Source organism: Macrobrachium nipponense, chromosome 2, assembly GCF_015104395.2.
Source record: "Macrobrachium nipponense isolate FS-2020 chromosome 2, ASM1510439v2, whole genome shotgun sequence".
Lineage (NCBI taxonomy): Eukaryota > Metazoa > Arthropoda > Malacostraca > Decapoda > Palaemonidae > Macrobrachium > Macrobrachium nipponense.
Window position 1 is genome coordinate 26,515,903 of NC_087201.1, and position 22,233 is coordinate 26,538,135.

Sequence of the window (22,233 nt, forward strand, 5' to 3'; positions counted from 1 at the left end):
GCTCTGTCCAAAAGCCTCCAGTACGTAATTTATTTAATTTATTGCTATATGGCACTGAAACGGCTCCAGTCAATTATAATATCTATATTCACGGTAAACTATAAATAAAAACCCTAAGAGCACAATAATTCTTCACTAATCCAGTAAGGACATAAAACTGGTGTCATCTTTGCATTCAATATTCTGCAGAGGAGGTTCTATATTTTTCAGTAGGGATTACTTCCTTTACAGATTACTTTCTTTGGGTGTGTTATGGATTGAAAAATGTAGTTCCTCATTGGACGAGTGGGTTGCGCACGCCCCTATCAATCTGGCAGCTCTAGTTCGCTCGTGGCTGCCGCCGATGCAGAACCAAAGGAATTTATTTCTGGTGATTAGAAATTCATTTCTCGATAAAATGTGGTTCGGATCCCACAATAATTTGTAATCCTTTGGTCCATCCCAAGGAGAGCCTTTAATCAGTTCAGTGGTCTGATTAAGCTCAGATATACGTAAATTTTTAATGGCGTGAATACGAAATGGAGGCCAGGTGTGGACCTCTTGACTCTACACAACGAAAGAAACGATCATCGACTCTGTGACAAGAGAGATAAATACTTGAAAAAAAAAATTGATAGGCACTGCAGAAGGCGGTTTCGCTGGTACTGTCAAGCATATCCAGTGAGCATTACTTTCTCGTTCGTTACTTAAAACTTATATAAAGAGAGAAAATGTCAAATGAGAAAAGCAATAAAATCTTCGTCCTGAATTCCACGTGACTCTCCAGTCTACCCAAAACGTAAAGCACACGAAGAGAGAAAGGTCCGTAAATAAGAAAATAATAATGACGGCAAACTTCCTGTCCGCTACTGAGAGTGATTTTTGTATTACAAGAGCAAAACAAACTCGCACATTTTTGGTCCAGTCTCCTCAATTTATGCCGGGGGGCAGTTGTGCCCTGGGAAGTCCTCCTCAGGAGGACGGGAATATGCGAGCGACCTCCTTCTGGCACACATGCATACATTCCCACATGGCAATATTTCGAAGCAAGAGTTTTTATTGGACATGTTTTTGGCACAAGTGATCTCGCTTCTTTTCTTCGAACTTCTTTCTCCGAATATTTTGGAAGTGACAGCGCCTCACATTCAATTCCCAAGAAATTCCAAAGTTATTCCTCCCGCACGGTTCTGTATATTCTCGGTGCCTTGAAATCAAGGTTTCTTGGATAAATCTTTGTTAAAACGGTGTCAATATTTTTTGCATACTACAACAACAACAACTACAACTACTACTGCTACTCAGGGAGCGTGCTAAAAGCTATTGTCAAATAGCGCATTGTTTCCCATACGAAAATTAAAATAAAAATACGGATACAGTTTAATTCAGGGAAACTAATTGTTTCTGTATAACTGTCTTAAATAACATGCAACTAAATTATTTACTTTCTTTCATTTTTCATTTCTTAACTAAATAGATCATAAATATCCTATCCTAAAGTCCTGCATATTTAACTCAAATCCAAACCTCTTTTTTGGATCTTTTTATGCTTTCTTACCCCCCAACAAGACACGAACAACAATAACTACAACAAAATAGTTTGAAGGCTTACTCCAAGAGTAAGCGAAATCAATTTTGATCTCACTGATTACAAATGAGACGTGTAAGCGCAGCTCTACAAATTCCTGATTTGCTTTCATAAATAGTACTGTGACTATACATGTCGTATGGACATACGGCTCGTGCCTTAGAATATGTGAAAAATACTAAACCAGGATACTATCGGCTTCTTTATACTCATATCTGGTTCACCCAAGAAATAAAAAATGCACAACAATGAGCATTCATGAAGTGACGAGTGCACTGTCATTTCTATAGATATTCCTGCAAATCTCACAGGTTTTCACTAATAATAATAATAATAATAATAATAATAATAATAATAATAATAATAATAATAATAATAATAATAATAATAATATCTGAAAACCAGTGAAGACGAGAGAGGCTTAAAGAGTGCATGGGAAGAAGGACTAATAAAATTAGACGAAGACCCAGAAATATACATAGACAGGAGAATGACAAACAGAACAGAGGACTGGCACAACAAACCAATGCACGGACAATACATGAGGCAGACTAAGGAACTAGCCAGCGATGGCACATGGCAATGGCTACAGAGGGGAGTGCAAAAGAGGAAAACTGAAGGAATGATAACAGCGGCACAAGATCAGGCCCTAAGAACCGGAAATAATATCTCTCCCATATGTAGGAAGTGCAATACGAAAAATGAAACCATAAACCACATAGCAAGCGAATGCCCGGCTCTTGCACAGAACCAGTACAAAAAGAGGCATGATTCAGTGGCAAAAGCCCTCCACTGGAGCCTGTGCAAGAAACATCAGCTACCTTGCAGTAATAAGTGGTACGAGCACCAACCAGAGGGAGTGATAGAAAACGATCAGGCAAAGATCCTCTGGGACTATGGTATCAGAATAAATAGGGTGATACGTGCAAATAGACCAGACGTGACGTTGATTGACAAAGTCAGAAGAAAGACACTCATGATGTCGCAATACCATGGGGGTGGGAACAACCAGAGTTGGAAGAGAAAGAGAGGGAAAAAAAAAATGGATAAGTATCAAGATCTAAAAATAGAAATAAGAAGGATATGGGATATGCCAGTGGAAATTGTACCCATAATCATAGGAGCACAAGGAACGATCCCAAGATCCCTGAAAAGGAATCTGGAAAAACTAGAGGCTGAAGTAGCTCCAGGACTGATGCAGAAGAGTGTGATCCTAGAAACGGCGCACATAGTAAGAAAAGTGATGGACTCCTAAGAAGGCAGGATGCAACCCGGAACCCCACACTATAAATACCACCCAGTCGAATTGGAGGACTGTGATAGAGCAAAGAAAAAAAAAAAAATAATAATACACTTCGATAAAAAAACTAGTTCGTAGTTGCATCAGGTTTTTTCCTAATAATAATAATAATAATAATAATAATAATAATAATAATAATAATAATAATAATAATAATAATAATAATAATAATAATAATAAAATGCTTATCCTATGGAAAAAAAATTGTTCGTAATTAGATAAATTTCCAAGATTTAAGAAACTAAGAGGTTGCTCTATGTTCAAGCATTTAATTAAGAATTATAAAAGGAAGTTTCAGAGAGGGAGAGAGAGAGGAGAGAGAGAGAGAGAGAGAGAGAGAGAGAGAGAGAGAAACTTAATATCGTTTAAGTGGTGTCACCTTGGTAGAGTGAGGATTACAGTGTCCAGGCCTTCCCTTTTGATGGTCTATATTTTGAAGGCGTAATGAGTTCTCCATCTTGTGGCTTATTCTCTCTCTCTCTCTCTCTCTCTCTCTCTCTCTCTCTTCTCTCTCTCTCTCTCCTCTCTCTCTGCGAGCTTTAAAAATTATCATAAGGGAGACGGAGGGACTTACTTAACTGGCTTATATATTAATTAAAGAGCACCATCCCATATACTGTACACACATAACCGTATTCTCTCTCTCATTTGCTGCGCGCGCACACGCACACACACACACACACACACACACACACACACACACACACACACACACACACCACACACACACACACACATATATATATATATATATATGTATATATAATATATATATAATATATATACATATATGTATATATATATATATATATATATATATATATATATATATATATATAGATATATATATATATATATATAGATATAGATATATATATAGATATATATATTATATATATATATATATATATCTATATATATATCTATATATATATATATCATATATTATATATATATATATATATATATATATATATATATATAATATAATATAGGTCAGTGTGGATAAGACCGCCACCACTGTGGCCTTTCCTTGACCACAGCTGGGACTGGTACCTATATTTTAATATAGGTTGACTAGTGGGGAACAGGCCGAGATGGAACTATAGACCTTGGGAAAGCAAGCAGGGCTTGCTCTCTCTCTCTCTCTCTCTCTCTCTCAATGTTCAGATTTCTTCTCAAATTCACTGTTTCTCATAAAAGAATGCTTTCATGTTCATTTTAATGAGAGAGAGACACACACACACAATAACGTAGAATTTCACTCCCTTATTTCTTCCCTCAATAATGTTCTACATCCGGTTATTTCCAAAATTCATTATCCCGAAATATCAAACCATCTCCAGTTAACCTTAATGAAAGAGCAATCGTTATTTTCATTAACACCTGACATAAATTTTGTGAGTAGTAATTATTAAACCAAGCGTTATTTTCATTAACATCTGACACAAATTTTGTGAGTGTAGTAATTACGGAATGGGTTTTAATCACGACGTTTTTGTCTGGTCTGTATCAAAATCAAATGTTCCAAATGGTAACACGAATGACATGCATGAAATATATATATATATATATATATATATATATATATATATATATATATATATATATATATATATATATATATAGATATATAATGTATATGTATATATATATATATATCTATGATATATGTATATATATATATATATATATATATATATTTATATATATATATATATATGTACATATATATATATAAATATACATAAATATATGTACATGTATATGTATATATGTATATATGGGGATACAATCCACAATGAAGTAAATTCCTCTTGTAGTTTAAAATATATAGTTCTTGTATAGGATTAGAGCTTTCGACCATCAACTGTGGTCTTGTTCACTAAAGTGTGATATGTCACCTCAAGGAACTAACAAGTAAGAGCACAAACATTTGAAAAAACAACGGTTAGGTAACAGCTAGTTCATATTATGAATGATCAGGCGGTTGAGCCCTCGTTCTTTCCAGAATTCGTCTTGATCTTCGTGGGGGGAATGTTTCTATTGTCAACTGCTTGTTCTATGGTGTGGGTTGGGTGGTTTGTTGGAGAAATGACCTGAGTGGGAGTAAACAGGAGAGGAAGCAGCATCGTTATTGGCACATATATTTCTAAAGTTTGAAATTTTCCCTTTCCTACATATCTCTTCACAAATAGCTGTATTTTCTGTAATGCCAGTATTTCCTGCAAATTTTGGTTAGGTATGTAGATGATGTTTTTATTGTTTATAGACACGGCGAGGAAGCCTTTCGTAGGTTTTTAGAGTTGCTCAATGGTTTTTTGCCCTCTATTAAATTTACAAGTGGTAAAAGGCAAAATGGAAAATAGGCTTCCCTTTCTAGATATGGGTAGTTCATAGAGACACAGTGAGTAGTGACTTTAAATTCAGCGTGTATAGAGGAACAACCCACACAAACACCTATATTCATTACTTTTCATATCATGAACCGAAAGTTAAGCACAACGTTTTAACCAATTTGTTTTTTCGAGCATACTGAATATGTGATCCTCAGTTCATTGACGCCGAAATAAATTTCTTGGTAGATAGTTTTACTAAACTGTGTTACCCAAAGTTTTTTTATACTACAGTCTCTATCTAAAGCTAAATCGATGTTTTAACGCCTCATGATATAACTGAAAAGGCAGATTTTAAGGCATCTCTTGCTCTTCCTTATAACAGAGAACTTAATAAATTTTCTAGGCAGCTTAAAGGAAAAAAGAACGGCTTCAACGTAGTTTTTCAGTACAATCAAGAAGAAACTCATTAAAAATAACCCGGGTAATAGAGAGAATGTAGGAGTATATGTAATACCTTGTAGTGATTGCAATGAATGTTACGTGGGAGAAAGCGGACGTTCCATTGATAAGAGAAGGGAAGAACACGTTGCTGCTTGCAGAAGGGGAAGTTCATACAGTGCAATTGCGCAACATACATGGGAGAAAAACCACGCAATAAATTTTAAAGGTACAAAGGTTGTTTTGCATGTAACGACCGGACTTTGAGACGAGTAGTAGAAGGGGCGTTAATTTCATTAAACGAGACCTTTGCAGGAAATACTGGCATTACAGAAAATACAGCTATTTGTGAGGAGATATGTAGGAAAGGGAAAATTTCAAACTTTAGAAATATATGTGCTAATAACGATGCTGCTTCCTCTCCTGTTTACTCCACTCAGGTCATTTCTCCAACAAAACCCCCAACCACCATAGAACAAGCAGTTGACAATAGAAACATTCCCCCACGAAGATCAAGACGAATTCTGGAAAGAACGAGGGCTCAACCGCCTGATCATTCATAATATGAACTAGCTGTTACCTAACCGTTGTTTTTTCAAATGTTTGTGCTCTTACTTGTTAGTTCCTTGAGGTGACATACACCACTTTAGTGAACTAGACCACAGTTGATGGTCGAAAGCTCTAATCCTATACAAGCTATATATTTTAACTACAGAGGAATTTAGGCTTCATTGTGGATTGTATCCCATTTACTTAGAGGTACGACATAGTACCTGGCTTCAGATGTCTGAGATATATATATATGTATTATATGTATATATATATAGATAGATAATATATATATGTACTATAGATCTGATATATATATATAGCCATAGAGGAGTATATGAGCTACATATAGATAGATATGTACATACATAGAGAGATATATAGATATATATATATGATATGTATAGAGATAGAGTATATATATATACCATATGATGATAGATATATAGGGTAGAGTATAGATACTATATGATATATATTATCTATATTATAGATAGTATAGATTCTCATATATATATATATATGTATCATATAGATATATATATATATATATATAGTAACTTAATATATAGAGATATATAGATAGATAAATATATGGATATAATATAGATATATATGTACATATATATATATATATATATATATATATGATAGAGATCATATATATGTCTATGTAACATTTATAGTTAATACATTAGGATTATTATTAGATATATTATCTATAATAGATAGTACACATAGATATATATGATAAATAAATATGTACTTAAATGTATATGGATATATGTATCTATGTATATAATATAGTATTATATGTATATTTATATATAGTAATATTATAGAGTACATATATATTACATACATAAAGAGACATAAAAGATCTATATAGGGAGAAAGGGAGAATAAATATATGGATATGTATCTGTATAAATGTAATTATTATGTATATGTGTGTATATATATAATATATATACATATAGATATATTAGATTAAATATATACAAAGGATTAACATAATATAGTATTTATGTATATTTGTATTAGAATAATGTATATATAGAGATAGAGAAGAGAAGATGAACCATAGACATATACTACTACATGTGTATATATATATATATAATACACACACATACGGACACATTATAACATTACATATACATATAAATATTACATATATTTATGTATATTATATATATCTTATATGGTAGATTTAATATATTATATATATATATATAATATAACACATTATAGAGATATATGCACAATATTAAGATAGATCTATAATATAATATACATAGATAGTATATGTACACGATAGATAATATAGATAAATAACAATAAATATATATATATATATAAATCTATAACATAAATAATGTATATGGAATGTATATATCATATTTATATATTAATATATATACTATATATATAATAATATATTAATAATTACTACTCACAAAATTTATGTCAGGTGTTAATGAAAATAACGATTGCTCTTTCATTAAGGTTAACTGGAGATGGTTTGATATTTCGGGATAATGAATTTTGGAAATAACCGGATGTAGAACATTATTGAGGGAAGAAATAAGGGAGTGAAATTCTACGTTATTGTGTGTGTGTCTCTCCTCATTAAAATGACCATGAAAGCATTCTATTATGAGAAACAGTGAATTTGAGAAGAAATCTGAAACATTAGAGAGAGAGAGAGAGAGATGAGAGAAACGAGAGAGAGTGAGAGAGAGGAGAGAGAGAGAGGTCTATGGTTCCATCTCGGCCTGTTTCCCACCAGTCAACCTATATTAGAATATAGGTACCAGGCCCAGCTGTGGTCAAGGAAAGGCCACAGTGGTAGCAGTCTCATCCACACTGACCCGATATTATGTTTATAATATTAGGATATATAAGAGATATATATATATAGAGAACATATATATATATGGGTAATATAATGTATATATATTTATATAGATGTAATATATATATATCCTATTAATATTATATCTTATATATATATATATATTATATATATATACTAGACCTATACTATACATATACATATATATATATATATATATATATAAATATACATACATATATAATATAGATATATTTATTTAAAATATAAAATACATTATACATATATACATGTATAACACATACTACATATATGTATATGATATATATATATATATATATTAATATATATATATATATAATTTATATTTATATATATATATATATATATATATATATATATATATATATATATATATATATATATATATATAAATATCTATACAAATATATGCAGTGCGATGGCAACCTGGATTACATGATATCAAAAAATATTTTCCATTATATTTCTCAAAATTAAATTCAATCTCATAGACGGGAAAACAATGAAGTTTTAATTTTTATATAAATCAGAAATATGACAGCCGGTCGGTATATGAAAACATGACAGCCAGAGGGGGAAATGAGAAAAATTACAGGAAAACACAATATCCGCTGTCCAGCATTCAATAACCGAAGAGAAATGAATAGCATATCAGCAAATGTAACCCCCTGGAAAATAGCTTTGTCTAACTTTATTGTTTTTTCAAATAGCATTAAACCTGTATGCCAAAGAGATACTCATTCGCAAAGAAGTCTCTAAGAACTAAAAGCTATCACATATTTTGACGTAGGTTTTACCGGGTTAGGTAAACCAAAACATATCCATCAATGCCTGCTAATGGAAAGGAATACTTTTTAATTGTTTTCGTCGTGTTGGCAAATATAAAAGAGAGGGACAAAAATGTCATATATTTTAATAATGAAGAGTTAGTGCCTTAAAGGTTAACGCCCACAAGTACCCTGTTTATTTTCGGGACACGCTCTCTCCCTAATTAATATGCCGTGTCGTAGGAAGGCGCTGAACGACAACGATGAGGGTATAACAGGCCTTGGTAAATAGCCATTTCACTTAATAAATTCCTCACTAAATGGCCAATTCACTTAATGAATTCCTTAGTAAATGGCCAAGTCACTTAATACTTTCCTCAGTAAATGGCCAATTCACCCAATGAGTTCCTTAGTAAATGGCCAAGTCACTTAATAAATTCCTCAGTAAATGGCCAAGTCACTTAATGAATTCCTTAGTAAATGGCCAAGTCACTTGATAAATACCTCAGTAAATGGCCAATTCACTTAATGAATACCTTAGTAAATGGACTAGTCGCTTAATTAATTTCTTAGTAAATGGCCAATTCACTTGATAAATTCTTTAGCAAATAGCCAATTCAACTAATAAATTCCTTAGTAAATGGCCAAGTCACTTAATCAATTTCTTAGTAAATGGCCAATTCACTTGATAAATTCTTTAGCAAATAGCCAATTCAACTAATAAATTCCTTAGTAAATGGCCAAGTCACTTAATGAATTCCTTAGCAAATGGCCAATTCACTTAATAAATTCCTTTGTAAATAGTTAATTCAATTAATGAATTCCTTATTAGATGGCCAATTCACATAATGAATTCCTTAGTAAATGGCCAAGTCATTTGATAAATTAATGGAATAATAAAAACAAAATAATTGAAAGGCAGAAGAAGTTCTTCGTGCGTAGCCTATACTGAAAACTATAAGATAAACAAACAGTAAAACTGAAATGAATTCACACGAATTCTGCTTCCTGTACAAAAGCCAAAATCTGAAAACGAGATTAAAACTGCGCTCGATAACAAGAGTAATGCGGCTTCCCTTTCCAATCCATTACCAAAGCTGACTTAGATAAGCGTCTTACATTGGAACCCGTTCAAGAGATATTTCAAATTACTTTAATATTTCAGTTTTTTTTTTCTGGGAATGATACGGAGAATTATTCTCTCCCACAGAATGTACTGAGCAAATGCTGTTACATCTCACGGTAATCTTGTCCGAGAGCTTGCAAATACTTTCCCCATTCCTCGCAAAATTTCATTTTGCGTACCTCGGTGGGGTGGGGTGGGGTTTGCCAGGCATGGGAAGGGGGTAGGGCTGGTCGGGTGTGTGTGTGTGTGTGGGGGGGGGGGGGGGGGCTAGAAGGAGGAGATCTCGAAGTAGCTAATATGCTTTTCCTTTGTGACCAGTACATTATGATCGCTTGCAAATATTCCGCGCAAGGAGGAACAGCTATGTTTACGAGCTCTGGTGCAGCGTGTGTAAATGTGTATGAGAGAGAGAGAGAGAGAGAGAGAGAGAGAGAGAGAGAGAGAGAGAGAGAATGCATTCACTTCCAGAACTGGTTTACATTTCTTATAAAGTGCAAGAATTGGGGTTGAATGTAAGAAACCGAAAGTCCATACTTTTCAAAGTAATTGATAAGTTCTATATTTGGTTGGAGAGCAACGCGTAAACGTTGGAAAATAATTCTTAAGCATGATAGAAAATGTAAACATAAATATGAACATGTGAAAAACAGTTATGATGCGTAATAGAATTGATAGTCTGAATTAAATTTCTAGTAGAATAAATAAAATAAAAATGCTTGAAATTTTCTAAAAGCATTTTGAAGATAATAATATGCAACTGAACATCAATAACTTCACAGAGATTGGCTCATTCATTTCAAACATTCATAAAAAGCCCAAGTAGAACCATGGAAGTATGCAAAATGCTCACATCTTTTAACTGCCTGCGGAAAAAAACGCCAAAGTACCGAAGTTCGTACCGTGGAAAGAATGCAGAAATTAAACACCTCTTACCAGGAATTCACAAAACACCGAGAGACAAGAGACAGTGAGACAGGCGCTGGATACTTACAGCCCCATAACATTAATTTTGAAAGCGGCGATTCATGACAATGACTTCCACAAAGAAGAAAAAGTGCGGATTGGCCTTGTGATGGAGTGTTAATGAGAAACATTACTCTCTGAAAGACGCAGTCGTATTGAAGAGCCAGCCAGCTCTCTTATCCACAGATGTTTCATGATCGCTGTCCTTAGGAAAGCTATCACCAGGTGGCTCTCCATTTGGCTTTTCTATTTTTCCTTGGCACACGATATTGTATTGGAATTGGAATTGGAATTTCATACAAAAGGTGGCAAAGATCTTCCTCACACATACACACACACACATACACAAACATATATACTATATATATGGCTGTGAAATATTTGCGTTAAAGCAGAATTCCATATCATACAAGGAGGCCATAAAAATGCCAAAAGGCAGAAAGTTTTATGCTATATTTCAGAGAACAACTGTTTCCCATTACTGGACGGTGGTATTTATACCACGAATTCCAGAGGTCAGCCGTTACGTCACTCCAGTTGTTAGCTTCTCAATATTCCTTATCACTGTTTGGAGGAAGATTTTTATCTATAATATCTAATTCCAAAAATCCTTTTGAAAGGTTCATTGTAATTTTTGGTTTAATCAGTGTTGATTCTACCATCTGGCTTTTGAACTGACAATTACTGCTATAAAATATATGTGACAAATTCCAGTTGATTGTGTGATTATGGTTATGTAGTATGTGGTGTGGCTAAAAATAGCTGAGCTCTGTTAGCCATATCTAACTGACCGCTTATGTTGTATTCGTCTCTGGGGGAGTGATTTAGCAGTAAAACCAATGTAAGATTGGTCGCAGTTGAGGCAAAGGATTTCTTGACACAGGAGTATTTGATATCCATTGCCTCGACTGTGACCAATCCTTTGTCAGTTTCACTGGCAAATCTCTTACCCAGACACCAATACTATATAAATGGTCAGTTAGATATGGAGGTCAGAGCTCAGATAATTTTAACAACATAAATAATCATAAGCTGACAATAAACGGTAAATTGACACATATAATTTATAAGAGCACTTGTTGGTTAAAAAGCCAGATGGTAGAATCAGCACTGACTAAACGAAATTCGATGAACCTCTCACAAGGAGCTTGGGACTCAGACACTATGGGTAAAATCTTCCTCTAACCAGCGATCAACATTATTAAGAAGCTATCAATTGGAGTGAAATAACAGCTGACATATGGAACTATTGGTATAAATACTGCTATTCAGTAATTTTATTTCATTCATATACTTGTCTGAAGAAGGAGACAATTGTCCTCCGAAATACAGCATTAACTTTCTACTTTTGGGCATTTTTATGGGATCCTTGGTACTGACCTCCTGTCCGTTATTTTCCTGTGGTATTCGCTTATATAATGAAGTCACTTGTATCTCCTGCAATTTAATTAGCATATATATATATATATATATATATATATATATATATATATATATATATATATATATATATATATATCGTTATCCCCAAGACAATTTTTAACCGCTTGAATGATCTAAATGCATAATACCTCACCACCGATTCATAATGCGTTAAACTTTCAATACATCCTATAAACCGTAAAATCAACAGATTATTGCAAAGCTATTACTCAGATTGTTTGTTTAATATGTAATTTTAATAATAGCCTCGCTGCCGCTCTGGTTGATGAGGAGGAACAGTGATGTTGGGTGTTGTCAGGGACATTAAAGAATTCTGGAAATCAGCTGCCGTTGCCAGAGATTTACTACTACTTCAAAAACAAAACAATTCCCGTCCGGTGAATGAATCTGGAGAGCTAATTTCCTCAATGAGGTCACAGCATGCCCTATTATTTTTTGGGCTTGCTGAATGGGACCATCGTCTGCTGCAACAAGTCAAATATTCATTGCCGTTTCCATTCTTAATGAAATGAAGCAAGTATGAGCTCCGAATTGGAAACACCAGGATTTCTACCTTTAGTCGTAAACTTGTGAAATGATAAAGCTACAGAGTCTATGGACTAACAAATTATTCCTTACTATTCGTTCAGACTCCAGCCATTTCATCTTTAATATATGTTTGGGTTTCCCATTTCACCTTAATTTTTCATGACTTTCACGAACATACAAACTTTCATACAAACTCCGTTTGCTTTTAATCCCTTCTCTCCTTGTTCATACTGACTTTGTCATGGTCAAAAGATTAGAATGTCCAGCTGCATATTTTTTCCGCATGAATATAAACTAGGTCGTAATTATCGGAGTGAGATATACATATCATATACATACATCATACATTAATACACACACACATAATACAAATACATACAATACATTACATACACACATCATATATAAATATTTATAATTATATCTTATAGATTATTATATGATATATATATATCTATATATTATATATGATATACATTACACACACACACACTATATATACACATATATATATATATATATATATATATATATATATATATATATATAGCTGTGCGTGTGTGTGTATGTATGTATCAAATAAAGGTATGCAACAATTGTTTTTTTGAACTGACCACATAGTCCTCTGAATTGACAGTCACACAATTCCTTTTCAGTAATTATAACTGCATGATTAGTGACGGCTTATTTTGTAATAATAATAATAATGTACCAATCAGCACTTAAAAATAAACGTCATTAACCAAACAATTCTTGGATATTACCATGTCTTGCTGGGTTGTTGGCCTGGCTTGACCGAAATAACAACAGGGACAATGAGAATGACTGGCGTTTTATATATATATATATATATATATATATATATATATATATATATATATATCTATATCTATATCTATAGAGATATGATATAGTTATATATATCTATCTATATATCTATATATCTATATCTCTATATTATCTATATCTCTCTCTCTCTCTCTCTCTCTCTCTCTCTCTCTCTCTCTCTCTCTCTATATATATAATATATATATATATATATATATATATATATATATATATATATATATATATATCTAAATAAAGGTTTTTGCCACGAAGGAAAAATGAAAAGCGAGATAGTCAAGCATTTTCGGTCTAGTGCCTGAGTAAAGGGTCGCACTACACCGAAAGTTGCTGGCTATCTCGCCTTTTCATTTTTCCTTCGTGGCAAAAACCTTTATTCATACATAGCATCACGTTTTATATACTTCGTGATCAAGTTATTCATATATATATATATATATATATATATATATATATACATATATATATATGTGTGTGTGTGTGTGTGTGTATGTGTGTATCAATTGTTTTGATTGACCAACTTTCCATTCAACAATTCACAATTCCAGAAGCCATGGCATAGTAATTTTCGTAAACAACTCTTAAACCGACGTATTGTTTTCCATGCTACTATAGAACTGCATGTTTCAACCATTGTTCTAATTTATGGTAGTGCAACGAGTTAACAGAAGTGCTCAATCAACCCGTTTATTCTTAGAATAAAAAAAGACCAACCTTGCCTTTAATCAAACCGTTTCTAACAAGTGGTTATTTATGACGTATCTGTGAAGAGCCACCGCCACCCTTAACTAATTTTTTTTTAAATTATGTAACGTGGTACAATATACTTGTGAAAAATTTCGTATGGCCCACAGTAGCTAAAGTAACATTTAATCTTAAGTCAAACAATCACTGGAGGATACGCTATACCGACGTCACTGATACACGTCACCGCTTTTGCGATTGGCTGAGTGACCTAGCGCAGCCTGAACCACAATTTCACAAGTAAAAACGTTAATGAAATACATATGGTGATGCAGAGTATTTCCTGAAGTGAGGACGAAGTTTGAAACACTCAAGTGCTTTTGTGGCAAGGAAACCCTTAAGTCGGTTTCAAAGTTGTTTACGAAAAACACTATGTCGTGGCCTCCGGAATGCGTAGCAAGTTCGGGCAAACAGGGGAACGATAAAAAAAAGCAAATATGCAAATTTATGCATTCTACTTTTTATGTCAAGGTGCAGGCATGGTTCGAGAGCTGGAGACAGTAAAATGGGTTTTATATTTTCCGAATGGGGCCTGAAGAACGCGCAATATAATCGAATTATACTGAAGGGACTTGAGAAACAAAGGAAATTATCTTCTATGCAAAGTGAAGCACGCGGAAACAAGGAACTTATACCGTCATTCACATCAAAGGACAATTTAGATGAATAATTACATACAGTTACTCATATAAGTTCATCCACGTCCGGGTGTTTGAGAGAGATTTCCATTTCACCCGTTTCTGGATGACAGGTGTCTGGGAGTGCGGAACTGGCCAAATGTTCAACTACCTAACTCTGCTGTGGAAAGTGTCGGTGTATGGCTGTCTTACGTCACTATACAGACCCGTTGTCCAGAAAGGATGGAATTCAGCTTTATGCCCGGAGACATCCAGGAACTTATATGAGTGACAGTACAGCAAATGTAGAACAGGGAAAAGCAGCAATTAATACGACACTATTCAATGGTATTAAATGAATCATTAATCAGTTAAGAAGGTTTCAGATCTTGGACACTCACCTGTCGCTCCATAGAATGGTGCGTCTTGCAGGGCAGAAACACCGACGAGCCCAGCTGGGCAGTGATGGTGGTGACGTTGTTGTCTGTGGTATTGCTGCCCACGTTGGCGATGCTGGGCTCGATGTTGACCCCGGCGGAACTTGCAGTGTTGTTCCCGTACCCTGGCCCTGCTTGGGCAGCGGCAGCAGCTGACCCTGCCACGGGCAGGGCTACGACCTCGCTGAAGTCAGGCTCCCCCTGTGAAGAAGTTTCCCATCCTGGAACCTGACCTACGTCTCTGGATCCTGGTTGTGGGAGAAGATGAAGCAGAAGTTCGTGAGAGGTCGTCACTTATTATAAAAGAAAATTTGTGCCAGTAAAATAAAATAAAAGTTATTTCACACCTAAGTAATCTGGTTTCCTGTGTCTAATTAATATAAATATTTTTTTTACCGCACAGGATACTATCTTGTATTTTCCCCGTTGGATGAAATTGCTTTCAGCAGAATTTGACTGAAATTGTTGGGCCACCAAATGGATCCAATTGCTGTTATTTGAGCTTCATGATGTTTTCCTTGCCCAAATATAATCACAAAATCTCATTTATTATGAAATCGTCCAGGAAGACTTTTCTGTCAATCAGCAATTTGAAATGCAATTTGAAAAAAAAAAAACTATTTTCCATGCCTCCGTTATTTATTTATTTTTTAAATCCTAACTATATCAAGATTGTAAATCCATTATTAGGCTCTCCCACTTTTTCCTTTTCCTCGTTTATCTCAAATTCCTCCTCCTCATCCTCATCTCTTTCTCCCATCCCAACTCCCTATAATATCAACTCTCAATCTCGCTTTCTCTCCACTTCGTTCTTACTCCCCCCGCCCCCCTCACCCTATCTCTCCCTCTCTCTCCCTCTGGCATATTTGAGACTATCAGCTTCACTAGCCATGGATTGTTAATTAACTAATGTTGTGGGTAAACACCTCTAGTTGGAAAATTTCCTGCCTGCATTAGGGAATTACCAGCGGTAGTAAAATTAGAGCGAAAAGCATAATGATCATTCCGACAATTCCTGGGAATGACGGGGTCTGGAATTAACATAAAAAAAAAAAAAAAAAAAAAAAGAGGGGAAAAAACCTCATTAACGTTGTTCCGTTTTTGCTTAAAAAGCTTAGTACAAAATAAAAAGGGATGTCTCATAGTCTACGTTCCCTAATTATTCAAATTATTCTACTGAAGGGACACATTAAAACCAAATAAGCTTTGTCGTGTAAGACAAATCCATTTATTTGAGCACATTCATACGTATACCAGATCAGTAACACCTACAAAAAAAAAAAAAAAAAAAAAAAAAAAAAAAAAAAAAAAAAACAAGGTGATCCTACCTCAAGCTTACTCCGGACGCATGCTAAAATCTAAGGTCAAATAGCGCGTTGTTCACCAACGAAAATTAAAATAAATACGTTATATTTTATTGATAATAACTGTTCTGTACTCTTTAACAAAAATATCGTGCTCTAAAATTCCTGCATCTTTAGCTCAACGCGAAACAACTTTTACAGGCCTTTTTCGGCTTTTCCATTGGCTTTCCTATGTCCCCACCCCCAACAAGAACAAGAACAAGAACAACAAAGTAGTTTGCAGGCTTACTCCGAGTCAGCGACTAGAAAATAAGTTTCAAACATTCACTTTCTTTTCTCTCTAAATACTTCTAGTAAATAGAACGAAGGTTTATAAAATACGAGGAATGGATTTCGTATCGTGAACCTCACAGACCAATTCTTTCCTTTGGTTCAAAAGGTATTGGACTGTCACAAACATTTCAAATCATAAACGTAAAATCAGAGAACTTATAACACCTTAAGAGCGTATCCAGAATCACAAAAGCCTCACAGTGCTACCAAACTCTCTTAAAAATCTTTCAATGCTTCCAAATGTAATCTCCCACGACAACCTTGGGACTGGCAATGAGCTGGTTAAGGTCAAAAGTGGCTGGGATCAGATGATCAAATGGAAATTTCCAATATTCTTTCAAACACGACGGTCGTAACCGTGACAAAGAAGCCGAGAAAAATGAGTAAATTAAAATGATCATAATCAAACATCTTTATTGTTAATGCTATCCAGATGAACACATTGCGTATATTAAGAAAAAGAATAAAAACAAGTAAAAAATGCGCCGAAGATTCTTCGCCGAAATCGAGTTTTCTGTGTAGCGTATAATGCTGTATAAAACCGTCAACTACGACCGATAGCGTTTCAGTTGTTCACCAGATTCGGTACAGTGAATTTACGTCCCATGCTTCCGGAAAGTGTTGCCATATATACGATCCATGGCTAACATTCACTAGAGGTTAGAGGGTCACAATTTGGTATGTCTGACGACTGGAGGTTGGATGATCAATATGCCAATTTGCATCTCTCTAGCCTCAGTAGTTTTTCAGATCTAAGGACGGACAGATAAAGCCGGCACAATAGTTTTCTTTGACAGACAACTAAAAATATAAAGCTTATACATCAATTGACTAAAAACAGATGAACAAAAAATGTATACACGTCACGATTGGTCCCGACTGTTGAATAATCTCGGATAACAGTTATTGTGAAGTCCATTAACTCCGATACTGAGCGCTTCGGATTCATAAGCCTCCACCGAAGTGTTAAAAGGAAAAACAGAATCCATTACAGGCCAAGTCGCAGAACCACGTCATTCTGAGAATCTCAAGTCACTTGCAAAGGTAACTAATAGCACCTATACACATCACTTCCTGTTAAATCAGTCATGTCAAAGCTACCAAGAACAAATACAGCAAGATCGTCAGCGGATGTTTCCTTCCTGAAGGCATACTGTTAATCCCAAAGAACCAACAAGGCAAGATGGTTATATTCAAACACCTGGTTCAAAAGTAGAACTGACAGCAATAACAAGGATGAGACCAATCGCCTTTCATTGTGCCATGCTGGGCCAGTGAGAGTCTCCAGGAGGAAAAGCTAAGATGACAGAGTACAGGAACCTGTTCATCCACCCATTTAAGAGTCGATCAGTTAGCAAGGGAACGTAGGGGCCCTCCTGGCATAAAATATTTGAGAGGGCACAATATTAAAGAGGGATGAAGGAGGGAAAGTGGTAGTACTGAAGTAACTATGAAAACAATGAAGTTACATCTGAATTGGAATAAAGTTATATGATAAAAGTTATAGCTAGGACTGCAGACTACACCCATCTCGATGGAAGGCAGAAAGTTGTATTGACAAAGGCTGTAAAGAACTTTATTGGCGAAGAACTGCCAAATGTTTCCCCAGTTAGAAGCAAGAGCAAAAACAAAGTGCTCCTCCTAGCCATGAAACAATCCCAACCACTTTTGGCCAATAAAATCGGTATAATCGATCTATAGTTGCAGCGAGTTATCAACGAACACTGACTTTCCTCGAAATGAAAAACCACTCCCTGCATTACATTTATAAATATCGCTCAAATGGCATCACGAAACGACTTTCTCAAATGTAAACCAATAAACAGAGGAGCCATGCCCTCTAATGTAGGTCAGACGATAATATCAAAAGAGACTTTTCACTTATATTTTATCAACGCCGAAAAAATCCACTTCAAAAATACCATTAAATACCAGAAAACGAAGCCAATCTGGCACAAATACAGCATCGGCAGTAACCGAAAGGTCACCAGGGAGGAGGGGAAGGAGTGGGGAAACCACCTACACAGAGAGAGAGAGAGAGAGAGAGAGAGAGAGAGAGAGAGAGAGAGAGAGTGCGAAAGCGGAGGCCATCAACCGTGTTTACACGAAGCGTCAGAGGATTTGACAGAAGCTGGTGTCCCTCGGGGTCGTAACTCTGAACAATTTTATACCCGAAAAAGAACAAGAGGAACGGTCCGGGCACAACACATCCATTTGTTTGATCGAAGTTCATAAAAATTTACAGCAAAGTCGACGGTCGAACGCGCGGGAAAGTCGTCAGGCTCTTTTACAGTCCGACCTGGGGAGGAAGTTTCATTCTTTCTAATCGGGATTATTGGCGGACTCCTTTTATCAAGATTTGGAAATGATGTCCTTGCAGATTAGGAGCGAACGCCCTCCATATGAAAAAGGTTGCGATTCAAAGTGAGTAGCTCAACCTGAGTGATCAAGGGGCGAAAGGAATTCACCCACTTTCCATTCTTTTCCAAAGCACTTTCACATCGCTACATTTTGCAGAGAGGAAAGAAAGAGAGGCGAGAGAGAGAGAGGAGTGAGCTTGAATACACTAAAGGCTCTCTCAGGCTGAAAACTTATCCGCTTATTGCTTTTGATACACTGAAACACCCATAGCTTACTGTGAAAAATAATTTTTCTTTCAAACGCGAGATTTTCGAAGGGGAGATTTATATAAACAAAATTAATTTTATAACTTATGCGAGTGTTTTGTCTGTGTACATGCATACACATAGCTGCTAGTTTCTGTCACGATATTAGAAAGACGATGGTATGTATGCAAATATAGACATTAAATATATACACGAGACTACGAAGGAGGAAGCGGCACGTGGGAGCGCATTTTAAAGAAAATCTACCTCCATCTTAACAGCTCGCGGTTTCTCTGTTATCAAGCTTTCTTTAAACGATTTGTTTTACACAATAAAAAAAAGCGTCTTGCTCCCTATAAACAACAAGCCTTAATTTCAAAGCATTAAGTTACAGTACAACAAACAAGGAAACCAACAGATGGCGCCAGAAACAAAATCAAATGGACTGACTGAAAAATAAAACAATACGTACATACAAACTAAAGCATACATGGTCCACAACCATCACCTGACCACTGCATCCTTCCCACTGCTGACTGCGAAGGACTTAAAATCCATTTCCATTTTTTTTCCAACGCAGAAGGGGAAGTATGACGAAGAGGGGGCTGGGACGAACCGACTGACGGATAAATACATCAGGGATTAACAGGATCGAGGAAGGGGAGATCTCCTTCATTAGTGGCTGGATTACACAGCGGTTTCGTACGAATCCAGTTTCAATGGTTGGAGGACAGACAGAGCAGAGAGCTGAGGAAAGGCCACTTTTGACAAGTTGACAAGGACGTAATGGGAGGGATAAGGAGCCAGAAGAGGCACTCTGACAATAAACGCCATTTATCCAGACTAAAATCTCCAACAGTAAAGCTTTCAAATTGAAGCTTGTTTATATTAACTAGGTCGCTTAGAGTGGAGGACGACTTGTTTGACCCACTAAAGGTTTGCTGAAGTATTACGAGTAAGTTTATAAATATTAGTTTCTCTCTTTTTAGTTTGTTATTCTCATAAGTACATCAGTGAAACTCAAACAATAATGAGAAAGAATATACCGATCCCGCACAGAGGTTTACTAACGAACCTCCTCGTAGCCGGCTAGTAGAGCTATTGAATTCGTTATTGCTACTTGTTATTGGTTTTGATATTGCAAATGTCTAAATTTCGACCACTGGAATTATTTACACAGAACATCTTTACGAATTTATTCATACAATGATCAGGCTGAAATGTTATGGCGGCATTGATAAAAACTTGAATAAATACTTTTTCTATTTGATAATATAAAATTGCTCTACTTCTCCCGCCTCAGAGTCAGTGAATATGTTAATATTATCCACATTATTAGTTATAAACGACTTACTGGTACCTATGGTGGCAGAAAAGATCAAGTATATCTTAGTTTAACCAGACCACTGGGCTGATTAAGAGCTCTCCTAAGATTAGATTTTGTTTACGTGGCTAGGAACCAATTCGTTACTTAGCAACGGGACATACAGCTTTTCGTAGGATCCGAACCACATTATATAAAGAATTAATTTCTAATCACCAGAAATATATTCCTCTGATTCCGCACTGGTACCAACAGGGAGCGAACTCGGGCTACCAGATTGATAGGCGAGTACGTAACCCACTCGTCCAGTGAGAAACTCATTATGGCAAAACTTACACTACTATATAAAAAACGATTCTGGTTTGAGAGGAGATCCCAATGATATAAATTTAGAACTAAAATGATTTCACCTTCTTTTGCATGAGCATTTGTAGCACAAGACAATTTCAAAATAAATCAGCAACAACAAAGCGTGATCTGACTCCAGATTCCACAGGGCGAGTGCTAAACTCTATGGTTAAATAGTGCATTGTTTCACTAACGAAAATTAAAATAAATACACTATATCTTATTAGAAATAATAGTTCTGTACTGTTTAACATGAATATTATTTATTTATTACATTTCCATTCTGATAAGTGAATCCTAAATATCCTACCCTAAAATTCTTGTATCTTTAACTCAACGCAAACCAACATTTTCAGACCGTTTAAGGCTTTTTCAACAAGAACAATAACAGCAAGAACTAGAACATGAAGAACAATTATAATCATAACAACAAAGCGATTTGTAGGCTTACTCCCGAGTAAGCGAACAAATTTTGTTCTAACTGGAATCACCAACGGTAAAAGGATCAGTTGGCAACAAATAAATAGTAAATCCTTCTTAGACAACTGCTTGTGGAATACCTCTGAAAACGCACCACATTATACTTAGGTAGATCTAATATGCAGTGTCCTCAATTCAATTAGACAACTGGCCAAGATCTGAAATGCTTCCTCAGTGACTCCATAGAGAGGAGATAACAACAAAGTTCTTTCTAGAGAACTAACAGAACTAGCAGCTTAATTGGTAGCAATAGCTGTGCCATTTATTAGATAAAATC

At 35.1% G+C, this 22,233-nt stretch overlaps 1 protein-coding gene across 2 annotated transcripts in view; it reads right to left on the reverse strand.

The window, feature by feature from the left end:
* LOC135220497 (hemicentin-1-like) overlaps positions 1-22,233 on the reverse strand; it is a 669,901-nt gene that overhangs the window by 57,849 nt on the left and 589,819 nt on the right. For both annotated transcript variants that reach the window (XM_064257637.1, XM_064257636.1), the window contains one exon: positions 15,526-15,809. In XM_064257637.1, coding sequence (XP_064113707.1) covers positions 15,526-15,809 — 284 coding nt within the window. The remainder of the gene's footprint in view (positions 1-15,525; positions 15,810-22,233) is intronic.